This window comes from Leuciscus leuciscus, assembly GCF_965113295.1.
Source record: "Leuciscus leuciscus genome assembly, chromosome: 21".
NCBI lineage: Eukaryota > Metazoa > Chordata > Actinopteri > Cypriniformes > Leuciscidae > Leuciscus > Leuciscus leuciscus.
In genome coordinates, this window is record NC_138745.1 from 14,130,790 (window position 1) to 14,147,234 (window position 16,445).

Below are 16,445 nucleotides of genomic sequence, written 5' to 3' on the forward strand. Positions count from 1 at the left end.
AGAGCAAACGTTTTTTAGTTAATTCCTACTTCCATAGGAATTCATTGAAAACGCTCACTCTGCACCATTATCCATTACAGTGCAGACGAACATATTTTACTTTCGTTTTTAAGTTAGTAATTCAAAAGTCCCCAGCGGTGTCACACGTTGATTAACTGGTGGTAAAATATTCCTCACCATCACATACGGGTACCTAGTATATTTTATATTTTACATAGATACAATAGGCCTACCTGACTTTGAACACAAGAGGGCAGTATAGCACAATGAATGACATATATATATATATTTTTTTTTTTTTTTTTTGGACTAAAAAAACATTCTGGATGTTTTTAAACTTAAGGCGAGACACGGCAGGCAAAAACATCGTTTTTTTTTTTTTACTGGTCAATTTTGAGATTTTTGGATATTTGTCTTCAATAACACGTCTTCTTTCAGACTTGTGGTGAAAAAAAGTCTGAAATACACATTTAGGTCTTTATTTTACTACACTTTGTCTGTTGGCGTCTGTAGATTTCTCATAAATTCAACAGAAGTTGGCGTTCTTAATCCTCCCGCTGCTCCGCGATCTCTGTCTTCTTCCTGTCATCACACGCACGTCTGGATAGCTCTCTCTCTCCTGTACAATGCTGTCGGATCCAAATATGGTAATTTCCTTTTTATCAGCAACCAATCGTGAAAGTAAAAGGGCTGAATGCGCAATCTCATTGGCTGATGATAAATCTTTAAAGCCCGTTTTCTCAAAATGACCTTTCTCTCATACTCCAAGTACGAAATCTTCACTTCAGTAGCACCTATATACACCAAACTTTCCAGTCTTGTACCTAGTTATATTATGAAGACATTTACAGAGGGATTTGTAAATATATTATTCCTAGCCTGATTTATATAACATTTTATTCCAAAAAACATGGCGAAAATCATTTTTTTAAGGCTATTGACAGTATATTCTGATTTACAGGATAACTAAAGTAGATATCCATAAATCCCTCTGTAATTCTTTTCCCATCTAATATGTGAACACAATGAAAAAATTATTTTTAACCTGGCTTTATCCAATACTCAGATTTCGTTTTTTAAAATATATGCAAAATAGCGCATATTTAATTAGATATTGCCTCATTTGCATATTTAAACATTAAATTATAGAAAACTTGTAATACATTTTCTTCTCATCTTAATGTAGGTAATCAACTGGGAAAGTTTCATGGTGATATCTGCTAGTTAAAAATGTTACCCTATTCACCTGTAGTGTCTCGCCTTAAACAATTATTAAATTGAAAAAACAGAATAAAATGGGGTTAGATCTGATATTTGTATAATTATATATAGAAATAAATGGAGTATAATTACATGTTTAGAAGATAGGTTTTAGGGATATTTATTATCTGTTTACAATTTAGCTTCTTTAAAGTATTTTCATCATTTTGAAAAAGTTTCGTGGGAATTAAATAAACCACTTAAGAGGAGTGGGTAAAAAATCAGAGGCTGATTTTGCCAAAAGTCCACATTCAGACCAAAATATCTGACTTCCTGTTGATCCAAGCTAATGACTGTTTTTGTTTTTTTTAATGGTAGTATTATTTTATACAAAAATGTATAATTCTGATGAGAATAAAGTTAGTGTTGATTAAAATTTTAAGGAAAACATATATATTGATCTAATATATATAGCACATTAATTTTAAATTCATTCAGCTTGAATCACCAAACATACAATATTAATTTTATTTAAAGCAAACAATACATTTAAAAGATATGTTCTATGCATATTTTGTCATTTTAAAAATATCCATAAAGTGCTATGCAAAAAGACAAGACCTTAGATATTTCTTTATCCTTTTAATGCAGGACTAATTTTAAACAAACTAAGTGCACAGCTGCATGGTCATTCATGACGGTGCGCGTCCACGGCGAGGAGCGAGCAGAACAAAGCGAACGTTTTTTAGTTAATTACTTCCATAGCAAATAATGGAAAACCCTCGCCCTGCTCCGAAGCATTATCAATGTCGGTGCGGACGGGAGTATTTTACTTTCATATTAGCGATTTAAAAGCCCTCGCCGGTGTCTCACATCGATTAACCGGTGGGAAAATATCCTCAGTCACATACCTAATATATATTTATATATACATATAATTTTTATATATAAATATTTTATATATAAAAAAGCAAGGCCTTAGATAATTATTTATCATTTAATGCAGAACAAATGAATTAAATGGTTAAGCTCTTTTCACTGTAACAGACAGACAGCCACACACACACAAACACAGAGAGAGTGAGAGCCCCTCCTCCTCCTTGCCACACACACACAGACACCCCCCTCCCCTCCCCACACAGACACACACACACACACAGAATGGCAGAGGGCACTCTCTCTGTCAGAGAAAATCCACATTCAAACCAAAATATCTGACTTTCTGTTGATCCGAGCTAATGACTGTAAATTAGAAAGTTGTCCGGCTCGACGAGAACAATATATGTGGCGAGTTTTGTAACTGTAAGTAAAACGGACTAAGTTATAACACACATTTTGTTTCTCTTTTCTCGCCATAAATTCATTTCCTCGCCACGGCCAAACCGTTCGAGATATCAAAAATCCGCTGGCAATTTATCATCCTCAATGTCTTGACTTCATGCTGACCGAGTTTGGTGGCAATCCGATCAATTCCCAAGGAGAAGTATATCGAAATCCAGGGGCATGCGTTTCCAAACAACCCATAATAGCCGACTTCCTGTTGGGCTGGCGTAAAACTTAGAGCACGAAAGTTGTTCAAGCCGATGAGATCTATATGTGTACCGAGTTTCATATTATTACATGCAAGCGTGTTTGATTTATGGACAAGTGTTCGAATCCCATTCCAGGGGGCGCTGTCGAGCCCCCCTGCCACGCCCGGGTACCAGCTTCAGCCCGGCCCTAATGGCTGCGGGTTCTGACCTGTGTGCAAAGTTTCAAGAGTTTCCGAGCATGTTAAGGGCCCCAAATGCCCCTGAAACCATGAAAACCAATAATTCAAAGTATTCTCACTCAAAGAAAAATCTCTCCCCCCCCTCTCCCTCTCCCTCTCACAGAGAGAGAGAAAATTCTTCGAAACATCCACATTCAAACCAAAATATCTGACTTCCTGTTGGTCGGAGGTAATGAATGTAAATTAGAAAGTTGTCCGGCTCGACGAGAACAATATACGTACTGAGTTTTATCATTGTAGATAAAAGTATAGACCTAACTCCCCCTCTTTTGTCAAAAGGTGGCGCTACTGAGCCCCTGCACCACGCCCGTTTCTGAAACTTTGCACATGTCTACTGGCTAATAAATGTGATGTGTCTGTCGAGTTTCATGCAATTTCAAGTATGTTAAGAGTCTCAAAAGCATCAAAAAAGAATATTAAAGTTTGATGCGTTGCCACGGCAACAGTATCTAAGATATCAATAATCCTTTCACAGGTCTACATCTGCCGTGTGTCTACATTATACACATAAAGTTTGAAGCAAATCGGTTAAAAATAAGAGGGTGATTTCAAAGCATTTTGAAAGTGACACATGTCCTGCTGCCAGTTGGTGGCGCTATAACTTTGACTCACAATAGTCACATCCATGTGATCGGCCTCTTACAATGAACACACTGTGGAAGTTTCATCAAGATCAGTTAATGTATGCTGAAGTTATAATACACTTCCTGTGACCCTTTATTCGCCATAAATTTGTTTCCTCGCCACGGCCAAACCGTTCGAGATATCAAAAATCCCCTGGCAATTTTTCATCCTCAATGTCTTGACTTCATGCACACCGAGTTTGGAGGCAATTGGATCAATTCTCTAGGAGGAGTAGATCACATTCCACAGCATGCGTTTCCAAACAACCCATAATAGCCGACTTCCTGTTGGGCTGGCGTAAAAAGTAAAAGTAGGAAAGTTGTTCGGCCCGATGAGATCTATATATGTACCGAGTTTCATATTATTACATGCAAGCGTGTCTGATTTATGGACCAAGTTTTCGGACCCCGTTCAAGGGGGCGCTGTTGAGCCCCACTGCCACGCCCGGGTACCAGCTTCAGCCCGGCCCTGATGGCCGCGGGTTCTGACCGGTGTGCAAAGTTTCAAGAGTTTTCGAGCACGTTAAGGGTCTCAAAAGTGCCCGAAAGGTTGACAGAAAAATAATAATAATAATAATAATAATAAATAATCCTACCGAAAACAATAGGGCCTTCGCCCTTTCAGGGCTTGGGCCCTAATAATATATATATATATATATATATATATATATATATATATATAAAAATGTAACAAAATATATATATATATATATATATATATATATATATATATATATATATATCAGACAAGTAATATTCTCTGTCTTGTCACAAAAAAAAAAAAATATATATATGTAATGAAGATGAAGTTGAAATATGGTGAAATATGTTCACAATCCCCTATGATGTCTTTATGTCCTATGTATGTATTCTGAGTGGCAGTTTCTAGATGATGAGGTTATGATCCGTGATAGCATTGGAAATAATTAGCCAAAATGTAGGCCTACAGTATGAGCCCTTTAACGTGTTAAAGTGATATAAAGCCATAGAATAGCTTTAATATTTTTTTTGTGACTGGGTATGTTTAGGCATAAAATAATATAAAAATATATATATAAAAAATCTAACTTATTTAAAAAACACTGTGTGAGAGAGAGAGAAAATTCTCCAAAAAACCCACTTCAAACCAAAATATCTGACTTCCTGTTGGTCGGAGATAATGACTGTAAATTAGAAAGTTGTCCGGCTCGATCAGACCAATATACGTACTGATTTTTGTAACTGTGGGTAAAACTAACCCCCCCACTTTTGTCAAAAGCATTTAGAAAGTGACACACTTCCTGCTGCCAGTTGGTGGCGCTACAACTTTGACTCACAATAGTTACATCCATCTGATCGGCCTCTTACCACAAACACACTGCTAAAGTTTCATCAAGATCAGTTAATGTATGCAGAAGTTATAACACTTCGTTTTTCTCTTTTCTCGCCATAAATTCGTTTCCTCGCCACGGCCAAACCGTTTGAGATATCAAAAATCCGTCCGCAATTTAGCATCCTCAATGTCTTGACTTCATGCTGCCCGAGTTTCGAGGCGACTGAATTAATTCTCTAGGACGAGTGTTTCAAATTCCACAGCAAGCGTTTTCCAAACAACCCATAATAGCCGACTTCCTGTTGGGCGGAGCTAATAACTTAGAGTGCGGAAGTTGTTCGGCCCGAAGAGATCTATATGTGTACCGAGTTTCATATTAATTCATGCAAGCGTGTTTGATATATGGACCAAGTTTTCAGACCGTGTTCAAGGGGGCGCTGTTGAGCCCCCCTGCCACGCCCGGGTACCAGCTTCAGCCCGGCCCTGATGACCGTGGGTTCTGACCTGTGTGAAAAGTTTCAAGAGTTTTTGAGCACGTTAAGGGCCCCAAAAGCCCCTGAAACCTTGAAAAACAAAGATTAAGTGGAATAGACACCCCCCCCCCCCCCCCCCCACACACACACACACAGAGAGAGAGAGAAAATTCTCCAGAAAGTCCACATTCAAACCAAAATATCTGACTTCCTGCTGGTCTGAGCTAATGACTGTAAATTAGAAAGTTGTCCGGCTTGATGAGAACAATATACGTACCAAGTTTTGTGATTTTAGGAAAAACTAAGCCCCCATTTTTGACTAAAGGTGGCGCTACTGAGCCATTCCACCACGCTCGTTTCTGAAACTTTGCACATGTCTACTGGATAATAAATGTGATGTGTCTGTCGAGTTTCATGCATTTTCAAGCATGTGAATAGTCTCAAAAGCATCCGAAAAGAATCTTAAAGTTTGATTCGTTGCCACGGCAACAGTATCTAAGATATCAATAATCCTTTCACAGGTCTACATCTGCCGTGTGTCTACATTATACACATAAAGTTTTAAGCAAATCGGGTAAAAAATAAGAGGATGATTTCAAAGCATTTTGAAAGTGACACACTTCCTGTTGCAAGTTGGTTGCGCTATAACTTTGACTCACAATAGTCACATCCATGTGATCGGCCTCTTACCACGAACACACTGCTGAAGTTTCATCAAGATCAGTTAATGTATGCAGAAGTTATAAAGCACTTCCTGTTTCTCTTTTCTCGCCATAAATTCGTTTCCTCGCCACGGCCAAACCGTTCGAGATATCAAAAATCCGTCCGCAATTTAGCATCCTCAATGTCTTGACTTTATGCTGACCGAGTTTGGAGGCGAATGGATGAATTTCCTAGGAGGAGTATTTTAAATTCCAGAGCGTACGTTTTTCAAACAACGCATAATAGCTGACTTCCTGTTGGGCTGGCGTAAAACTTAAAGCACGAATATTGTTTGGCCCGATAAGATCTATATGTGTACCGAGTTTCATACTAATTCATGCAAGCGTGTTTGATATATGGACCAAGTTTTCGGACGCCGTTCAAGGGGGCGCTGTCGAGCCCCCCTGCCACGCCCGGGTACCAGCTTCAGCCCGGCCCTGATGGCCGCGGGTTCTGACTCATGTGCAAAGTTTCAAGAGTTTTTGAGCATGTTAAGGGCCCCAAAAGTGCCTGAATAGTCGTAAGAAAAATAATAATAAATATATATATATATATATATATAAATATAGCTGCGAGCAGCGATTACGGGCCCAAGCCGGTGGCACCGCAACCCCGGTGCCTTTAGTTACCTAAAGGCACCGGGGTGGCGGTACCGCCGGCTTTGGCCCTCCATCGCTGCTCGCAGCTATATTTATATATATATATATATATATATATATATATATATATATATATATATATATATTATACAAACCTATATATATATATATATATATATATATATATATATATATATGTATTTATATATGTGTATATATATATATATACACCGTTCAAAAGTTTGGGGTCAGGAAGATTTTTAATGTTTTTAGGAGAAGTCTCTTCTGCTCACCAAGGCTGCATTTATTTGATTAAAAATACAAACAAAAACAGTAATATTGTGAAATATTATTCCAATTTACAACAGCTGTTTTCTATTTTAAAATATTTTACACTGTAATTAATTTATGTGATCAAAGCTGAGTTTTCAGCATCATTACTCCCGTCTTCAGTGTCACATGATCCTTCAGAAACCATTCTAATATGATGATTGATGGTCAATAAATATTAATTATTATTTTCAATGTTGAAAACAGTTGTGTACAGATTTTTTTTCAAAATGCGTTGATGAATGTAAAGTTCAAAAGAACAGCATTTATTTCAAATATAATTTTTTTAACATTATAAATGTCTGTACTGTAACTTTTAATCAGTTTAACTCATTCTCGATGAATAAAAGTATTGATTTATTTTATTTCTTTTCCCCAAAAATAAAATTAAAATTATTACTGACCCCAAACTTCTGAACGGTAGTGTTTAATGTTACAAAAGCTTTAGATTCCAGATAAATGCTGTTCTTTTGAACTTTCTATTCATCAAAGACTGTACACAACTGTTTTCGACATTTAAAATAATAATGAATGTTTCTTGAGCATCAATCATCATATTAGAATAATTTCTGAAGGATCATGTGACAGTGACGACTGGAGTAATGATGCTGAAAACTCAGCTTTGATCACAGGAATAAATAACAGTTTAAAATATATTAAAATAGAAAGCAGCTGTTTTAAACTGGAATAATATTTTACAATATTACTGTTTTTGTTTGTATTTTTAATCAAATAAATGCAGCCTTGGTGAGCAGAAGAAACTTCGCTTAAAAATCTTACTGACGCCAAATTTTTGAACAGTAGTGTATATATATTATATAAAAATGTAAGGGATAAGACACAGATAATTTTACTTGCCTGACCTGATTAGAACAATGAAAAAAACTTAAATGAAAAAATAACTTGGGAATCAATAAAACGGGGGCGCGATTGAACAGTGGACACATAAAAACATACTCTGTCATTTTGTTCAGAACATCATTCAAACTGCAAAGTGTTAACTTATATTTTTGTACAGTAGCAATAAAACACAACATTGTGCTTTTTTTAAATACATTCAAGCAATCCGCCCCGAAAATGAAACTAAAATGCTCACGGCTGCACAGGCATTCATAATGGTGCGCGTCCTCAGCGAGGAACGAGCAGAACAGAGTCAACGTTTTTTAGGTCATTCCTCCTTCCATAGGAATTTATTGAAAACGCTCGCTCTGCTCCGCACCATTATCAATGTCCGTGCAGACGAACATATTTTACTTTCGTTTTTAAGTTAGCGATTAAAAAGCCCCCAGCGGTGTCACACGTCAGTTAACCAGTGGTAAAATATTCTCACCGTCACATACCTAGTATATTTTTATATAGATATAATAGGCCTACCTGATTTTGAACACAAGAGGGCAGTATAGCACTATGTTTGACTTTATTTATTTATTGTTTAGACTAAACAACCATTCTGGCAGTTTTTAAACTTAAACATTCTTAAATTGAAAAAAAAGAATAAAATGAGTTAAGTTCTGATATTTGTATACTTTTATATAGTAATAAATGGTGTATAATTACATTTTTAGAATATATGAGCCTTTGAGTGTTTCCTTTTTAGACAATACTTTAATCCCTCGCCATAGCAAAACCGTTTGAGATATTTATTATCCGTTCACAATTTAGCATCATTAATATATTTTTATCATGTTGAAAAAGTTTGGTGGGAATAAAATAAACCACTTAGATAAAGGTGGCTAAAAATTCAGAGGCTGATTTAGCAAAAAAATCCACATTCAGACCAAAATATCTGACTTCCTGATGGTCAGAGCTAATGACTTTAAATTAGAAAGTTGTCCGGCTCGATGAGACCAATATACGTACTGATTTTTGTAATTGTGGGTAAAACTAACCCCCCCACTTTTGTCAAAAACATTTTGAAAGTGACACACTTCCTGCTGCCAGTTGGTGGCGCTATAACTTTGACTCACAATAGTTACATCCATCTGATCGGCCTCTTACCACGAACACACTGCTGAAGTTTCATCAAGATCAGTTAATGCATGCAGAAGTTATTCCACTTCGTGTTTCTCTTTTCTCGCCATAAATTCGATTCCTCGCCACGGCCAAACCGTTCGAGATATCAAAAATCCGTCCGCAATTTAGAATCCTCAATGTCTTGACTACATGCACACCGAGTTTGGTGGGGATTGGATGAATTCTCTAGGAGGAGTACTTCGCATTCCACAGCAAGCGTTTTCCAAACAACCCATAATAGCCGACTTCCTGTTGGGCTGGCGTAAAACTTAGAGCACGAAAGTTGTTCGGCCCGATGATATCTATATGTGTACTGAGTTTCAAATTAATTCATGCAAGCGTGTTTGATCTATGGACCAAGTTTTGTGACCCCGTTCAAGGGGGCGCTGTTGAGCCCCCCTGCCACGCCCGGGTACCAGCTTCAACCCGTCCCTGATGGCAGGGGGTTCCGACTTGTATGTAAATTTTCAAGAGTTTTTGAGCACGTTAAGGACCCCAAAAGCCCCTGAAACCTTGATTAACAATATAAAAGCAATAGTCAAATCCCCCCTCCCCTCACACACACAGAGACACAGAGAGAGGGAGAGAAAATTCTTCAGAAAATCCACATTCAAACCAAAATATCTCTCTTCCTGTTGGTCGGAGATCGTTAATGTAAATTAGAAAGTTGTCCGTCTTGATGAGACCAATACACATACCAAGTTTTGTTGTTGTTGATAAAACTAACCCCCCCACTTATGACTAAAGGTGGCGCTACTGAGCCCCTCACCACGCCCGTTTCTGAAACTTTGCACATGTCTACGGGCTAATAAATGTGATGTGTCTGTCGAGTTTCATCCAATTTCAAGTATGTTAAGAGTCTCAAAAGCATCAAAAAAGAATATTAAAGTTTGAAGCGTTGCCATGGCAACAGTATTAAAGATATCAAAAATCCTTTCACAGGTCTACATCTGCCGTGTGTTTACATTATACACATAAACTTTGAAGCAAATTGGGTAAAAATAAGAGGGTGATTTCAAAGCATTTTGAAAGGGACACACTTCCTGCTGCCAGTTGGTGGCGCTATAACTTTGACTCACAATAGTCACATCCATGTGATCGGCCTCTTACAACGAACACACTGCTGAAGTTTAATCAAGATCAGTTAATGTATGCAGAAGTTATAACACACTTCCTGTTTCCATTATTCGCCATCAATTCGTGTCCTCGCCACGGCCAAACCGTTCGAGATATCAAAAATCTGTCCGCAATTTAGCATCCTCAATGTCTTGACTTCATGCTGACTGAGTTTGGAGGCGAATGGATGAATTCCCTAGGAGGAGTACATTAAATTCCACAGCATGCGTTTCCAAACAACCCATAATAGCCGACTTCCTGTTGGGCTGGCGTAAAAAGTAAAAGTACGAAAGTTGTTCGGCCCGATGAGATCTATATGTGTACCGAGTTTCATATTATTACATGCAAGCGTGTCTGATTTATGGACCAAGTTTTCGGACCCCGTTCAAGGGGGCGCTGTCGAGCCCCCCTGCCACGCCCGGGTACCAGCTTCAGCCCGGCCCTGATGGCCGCGGGTTCTGACCCGTGTGCAAAGTTTCAAGAGTTTTCGAGCACGTTAAGGGTCTCAAAAGTGCCCGAAAGGTTGACAGAAAAATAAGAATAAGAATAATAATAAATAATTCTACCGAAAACAATAGGGCCTTCGCCCTTTCAGGGCTTGGGCCCTAATAATCCTACCGGAAACAATAGGGCCTTCGCCCTTTCAGGGCTTGGGCCCTAATAAATAATCCTACCGAAAACAATAGGGCCTTCGCCCTTTCAGGGCTTGGGCCCTAATAATAATCCTAACGAAAACAATAGGGCCTTCGCCCCTTCAGGGCTTGGGCCCTAATAATAATAATAAATAATCCTACCGAAAACAATAGGGCCTTCGCCCTTTCAGGGCTTGGGCCCTAATAATAAATAATCCTACCGAAAACAATAGGGCCTTCGCCCTTTCAGGGCTTGGGCCCTAATAAATAATCCTACCGAAAACAATAGGGCCTTCGCCCTTTCAGGGCTTGGGCCCTAATAATAATAATAATAATAAATAATCCTACCGAAAACAATAGGGCCTTCGCCCTTTCAGGGCTTGGGCCCTAATAAATAATCCTACCGAAAACAATAGGGCCTTCGCCCTTTCAGGGCTTGGGCCCTAATAATCCTACCGAAAACAATAGGGCCTTCGCCCTTTCAGGGCTTGGGCCCTAATAATAAACAGAGCAATTCCAAGAGGGTCCTCACACCATCGGTGCTCGGGCCCTAATAATCCTACCGAAAACAATAGGGCCTTCGCCCTTTCAGGGCTTGGGCCCTAATAATAATAATAAATAATCCTACCGAAAACAATAGGGCCTTCGCCCTTTCAGGGCTTGGGCCCTAATAATTAGGGATGCACCGAAATGAAAATTCTTGGCCGAAACCGAAAACCGAAAAAGAGGAAACTAAGGCCGAAAACCGAAAACCGAAACACCGAAATAAATTATGCCAATTATTAGTACCATGGCATTTATGGCTATGCCTGTGTACTAACTTTACTATAATCAAGGCATTGCATAAATTAATATTAAAGTTTCAAAGAATAAATCAATAAAAATTTTATGCAAATATTTATTTAGCACATTGCAAAGTATAAAATTAAATGTTTAACTTGACCCCACTCATGTGTACATTAAATAATAATGTAAAAGCCTACTGGCCTGCAGAAAGGTTTAAAAATGAAATGTTCTCTCATAAAAACAAAGTGCATTTAGGTCAATACTGCCATAGCCCATAATAATATCTGCAGCTATATGCTCATGGACGTGAGTTGCAAAAACCATAAACAGCTAAGGTAAACGCACACACCTCTGATAAATGACGGCTGCTCTGCACACACACGCAAGGTCTCTCGCTCCCTCTCTCTGCCGCGCGCGCGCTACGTCTGCGCGCTCATGTTCGCTCGCGATTCCGGGAGATTTAAACTAATTTGCGGGCATCAGGGAGTCGCTATCAATATGCGGGAGACTCCCGGAACTTCCGGAAGACTTGGGATGTCTGTGTTTTGAAAATCGCTGTCCGTGGGTCACTCTCAGATATATTGAAATACGTCCACACCGCAGATATGTTGCTTCAGACAAGCACGTGCAGGTCGCGGTATCTGCTGTTTGCCCTTTCAGGGCTTGGGCCCTAATAATGTTTAAATGGTATAACAATATGTTGGCTTAAGAAGCTAGTAGCTACAGTCTGTGAACAAACTTTGATGTTGGCTTGAGAAGCCTGATGGTAATATTGTAATCTGTTCATTTACTTATCCAATACATTTTTAAAGTCTTTATTTAATGACAAATATAGTAATAATATGAGCAGCCTTCATTGTTTGTTACCAAGGCAACCGCTTCATTTACTTATCCAATCAATTTTTAAAGCCTTTGTTTAATGAAAAATATAGTAATAATATGAGCAGTCTTCATTGTTTGTTACCAAAGCAACGCTGCATTCCATGCCACTTTTTGTGTTTATGGAAAAGTGCCTGTACACTTGAGAGCCAACAAGATCACAAAGAAAGCTTGCTGGTGTGATTTATTCACCTCAGGGAAGCTGCTGCCCTCACTGCTATTCGACTGTTTATTCGCTGTTACTGTCACTAATGGAGCTGAACAAAAAAAGACAAGTCAAACTCAATCTACTTTTTAATGGAATGACATAATTTATCTTACTCTGTAAAGAGACCAGTTTACAGTGGTGTAGTGCTGTATGGTCATACCCGTGAGCTCATGGATGGTCATTCTGTCCAAGACGTTGAAGGATGTGTCGAGCTTCAGTGGCTGACTGCAGCGCTGACAAACAAAACTCACCTGCATGGTGTTGCTAGAAAACTTCAATCCCTCCATGCTGCTGCAGAAACATAACACACACACACTGTTACAGGAGCTTTTTGGACATTCATCTAGGCAGTGTCCTAAATACAATACAGTTTTGTTCTGAAGTTTACATACCCTCTGCAGATTATTCAATCTTAATCATTTTAACAAAATAAGAGGTATCATTAAAATTGCAACATGTATTATTTAGTACTGTCCTGAATAAGCCATTTCACATAACAGATGTAAGTATTTTGTGGAGCTTCAAAAGGGCAGTACTAAATGGAAATAATATTACCTTAAACAAAATAAGAAAAATGTACACATCACTGTTCAAAAAGTTTTCACCCCATCTCTTAATGCATTATTTCTTCTTCTTGGGCATCGGTGAATGTTTTCACCTTTTCAATGAGTTGTTTATGAGTTCCTCAATTGTCCAGTTTGAAAAAATGGATCTCAAAATCATAGTCACTGTTGGAAAGGTGTCAAATATGCCGAAGATGCAAGAAAACCATTGAACGTGCAGGGTCAGAAGGCTTTTTCTGAAAAACAGTGCCCTGTTTAACTGCTCAGGACAAAAAAGGGACTCATGAACTACTATCACAAAACATAAAAACAGTCCAGGTAAGAACACACAATATTAAGATTTAAGGGTATGTAAACTTTTGAACAGGGTCATTTTTATATGTAAACATCTGTTATATTAAACAGCTTATTCAGCACAGTATAATATGCATGTGTGTTGTGTGTGTATCCTATGCTGGCAGAATGAGTCGTAATCAGAGGTGGAAAGTAACCAATTACAAAAACTTTCGTAGAGTAGATTTTTCAATTTGAGTATAATAAAATTTTGGTACTTTGGTTTTGGTATAAAATATTCAACTTGGCTACATTTATTTTTCACAGAAAGTACAAAGTACTTTGACAAAGGTGCCGACGGAGCAACAGGGTAAGCTAAAATTTGAAACTACTTTTCAAACTACTGCGTTGGAGCCTTGTGTATGGAGCTAATAATATGACAAAATGATTTGAATTTGAATTGTGTAAATTGGAATTATTGACAAGTGTAATCTAACAAAATTGAATATTATGTAGATTTTTAAATAGTTCTGAATTAGATTTTTTTAAACGAATATTGAACATTTGAAATGTAAAAAAAAATTTGTTCTGAATTCTTAGACTGCAAATATCCAGTTTAAAAAAAAAATACAGATTCAAGTTTAAGATGAAGAAATTTGGAACTTCAAATTCAGTTTTCTAAAATTGGTGGTTCAAAAGAATCCGTGTATCATTCGTTCTTCAGTAGTTTTTTAAATTTAATATTAAGAGTAGAAAAATTAGAAAACAGCTTGAATATTAGATTTCTAATATTCTAATAATTCTAATATAATGATTTGATGCTTCAAAGTCATCTAAAGCCATTTCATAGCTTAATGTGAGGGACAGAAGAATATTTACATTGTTAAATTAAAGTTCTCGGAAACTCGTCTTCCCTCCGATGTGGCTGTCATTCATTTGTTCAGCATTCAAACCGCGTTGCGTTCAGTTTCGACAGTCAGCATGGTAAATTCTCTCGAATTTGATATTCCCATTATAATACTTGATCTGTAGATAAAAGGGCTGTGCACTTGCATAAAATTATTATCTTGCTGGAGTTTATTGCTATTTCTAAACTCTGTCGTACTCGCTACCGGGTGCCTGTTAGATCACACAACACTATATGAATGACTATATGAATTTGCATCACAATAACTGGAATTTAAAACTGAATAAACAAATGATCAATAAACTGTTGAATAGATTAAGATTTGTGTGCTCAACATATCCTCTCTTTTTGCAGTTATTAGGGTTTATCTGGTGTAAGACTGGAAAAACTAGAAGAGAGAGCTACTCTCTGAGAGAAAAAAGGAAAGTAACATTTGAACTCACTCTTGTGAAGTTACTATCACCATTTGAGACGCAAAATCTCACCTCAGAATACATCTTCCCCTCTTCCCCCACTCTCATGCTGAGATCATATGAAATTCACCCAGAAATCTATATGGTTTAATGTGAATAATTATCATTGAGTATTATACATGCTTGGTATCATTTGAAATGTCTCGGTGTGACTGGTACAAAGGTCTCATTCCCAAAGTAGTAAACCAAAAGGTAATAAGGTTAAGAGTTTAGAGATAACTGGCATACAAAGGAGGGTGGGTCTTCAGGCATATGGCCTCCTGCTCTTGAAAGGTGTTAACTCCGAATGCAAATTCTCATTGTTAGCAAATGATTCCATGTGAAAAGAAGTTTCTGTCTATATAAAGAAATGCAACGAGAAGATCAGGCCGATTCTGTACCTCAGATTCTGTACCCCCTTGAATGTCGTTGGGACGTCAGGTTCGCATCTCTTCTCTTTATTCCAGAGCATTTGATGTTTTGTATTGATTATCTTTGAACTGATTCCAAAAAGTGCATGATATATTTACCTGACATAATAAATTGTAAACATTTTATTCTAACGGACTCAGGCATTATTTTCAGTAAAGAGTTAAAAAGAATAGTCAAACATTCGCTCACATTTAATGATGCACAGATATCACGTAATTTTCCGTCATGAAAATGTGTCTGCCATTTTTAATTCTTCTACATTCTTAATTCTACTTTTTCAAATTCCTCCTAGGCCATTGTTCCGATTTTCATGAAAATGGAACCAGATCATCTTCAGACCATGCCAACAAAAAGTTGGCAACGCTCCGCAACGTTTCGTTTGTTAAATAAGAGGCGATCTAGCGCTGAAATGTGTTGTTTTTGAAATCAAGTGATCAAAGTGTTGGTTGCCGCTGTGATCAGTGGCGCGGATACTGTGTTTGTTTGTGGCTCGCGCACAGTCTTCATTCAGACGCGCGCTTCATTCTCTCTCTATTCGTTCCGGTGAAATTACAAAACAAACTGCACACAAACGTGTCCCTGCCGGACCATATACAATCACTGATAAACACTGTCTGTCTGTCTGTCTGTCTGTCTGTCTGTCTGTCTGTCTGTCTGTCTGTCTGTCTGTCTGTCTGTCTGTCTGTCTGTCTGTCTGTCTGTCTGTCTGTCTGTCTGTCTGTCTGTCTGTCTGTCTGTCTGTCTGTCTGTCTGTCTGAATGAATGAATGAATGAATGAATGAATGAATGAATGAATGAATGAATGAATGAATGAATGAATGAATGAATGAATGAATGAATGAATGAATGAATGAATGAATGAATGAAAATATATATATATATATTAGGGCTGGGAATCGATTAAAAAAAATTAACTAATTAATTGCACAATTTCTGTAATTAATTGCAATTAATTGCGCTTCCCCCAAGCTTGTAATCATCAATATTTAAACTTAGAATCACCTAATTAAACAACACAGGAAAAAAAGGGAACAGAAAATAGCCCTATATTAAAATATTAAACATCAATATATCAATATATTATTCTTTTTCAATAATCAATCAACATAATCAATTTAACAGATTATTATTATTATTATTATTATTTTATTAATTATTAAAACAAAATATAGTC

At 37.5% G+C, this 16,445-nt stretch overlaps 1 protein-coding gene across 5 annotated transcripts in view; it reads right to left on the reverse strand.

Annotated features, from left to right (window-relative positions):
• The window catches only part of becn1 (beclin 1, autophagy related), a 212,659-nt gene that overhangs the window by 171,577 nt on the left and 24,637 nt on the right, over positions 1-16,445 (reverse strand). For 3 of the 5 annotated variants that reach the window (XM_082152809.1, XM_082152808.1, XM_082152810.1), the window contains exon 2: positions 12,805-12,935. In XM_082152809.1, coding sequence (XP_082008935.1) covers positions 12,805-12,816 — 12 coding nt within the window. In that variant the 5' untranslated portion in view covers positions 12,817-12,935. Of the gene's footprint in view, positions 1-12,628; positions 12,694-12,804; positions 12,936-16,445 lie in introns of all 5 variants that reach the window. The other 2 variants (XM_082152806.1, XM_082152807.1) reach the window with 1 other exon arrangement.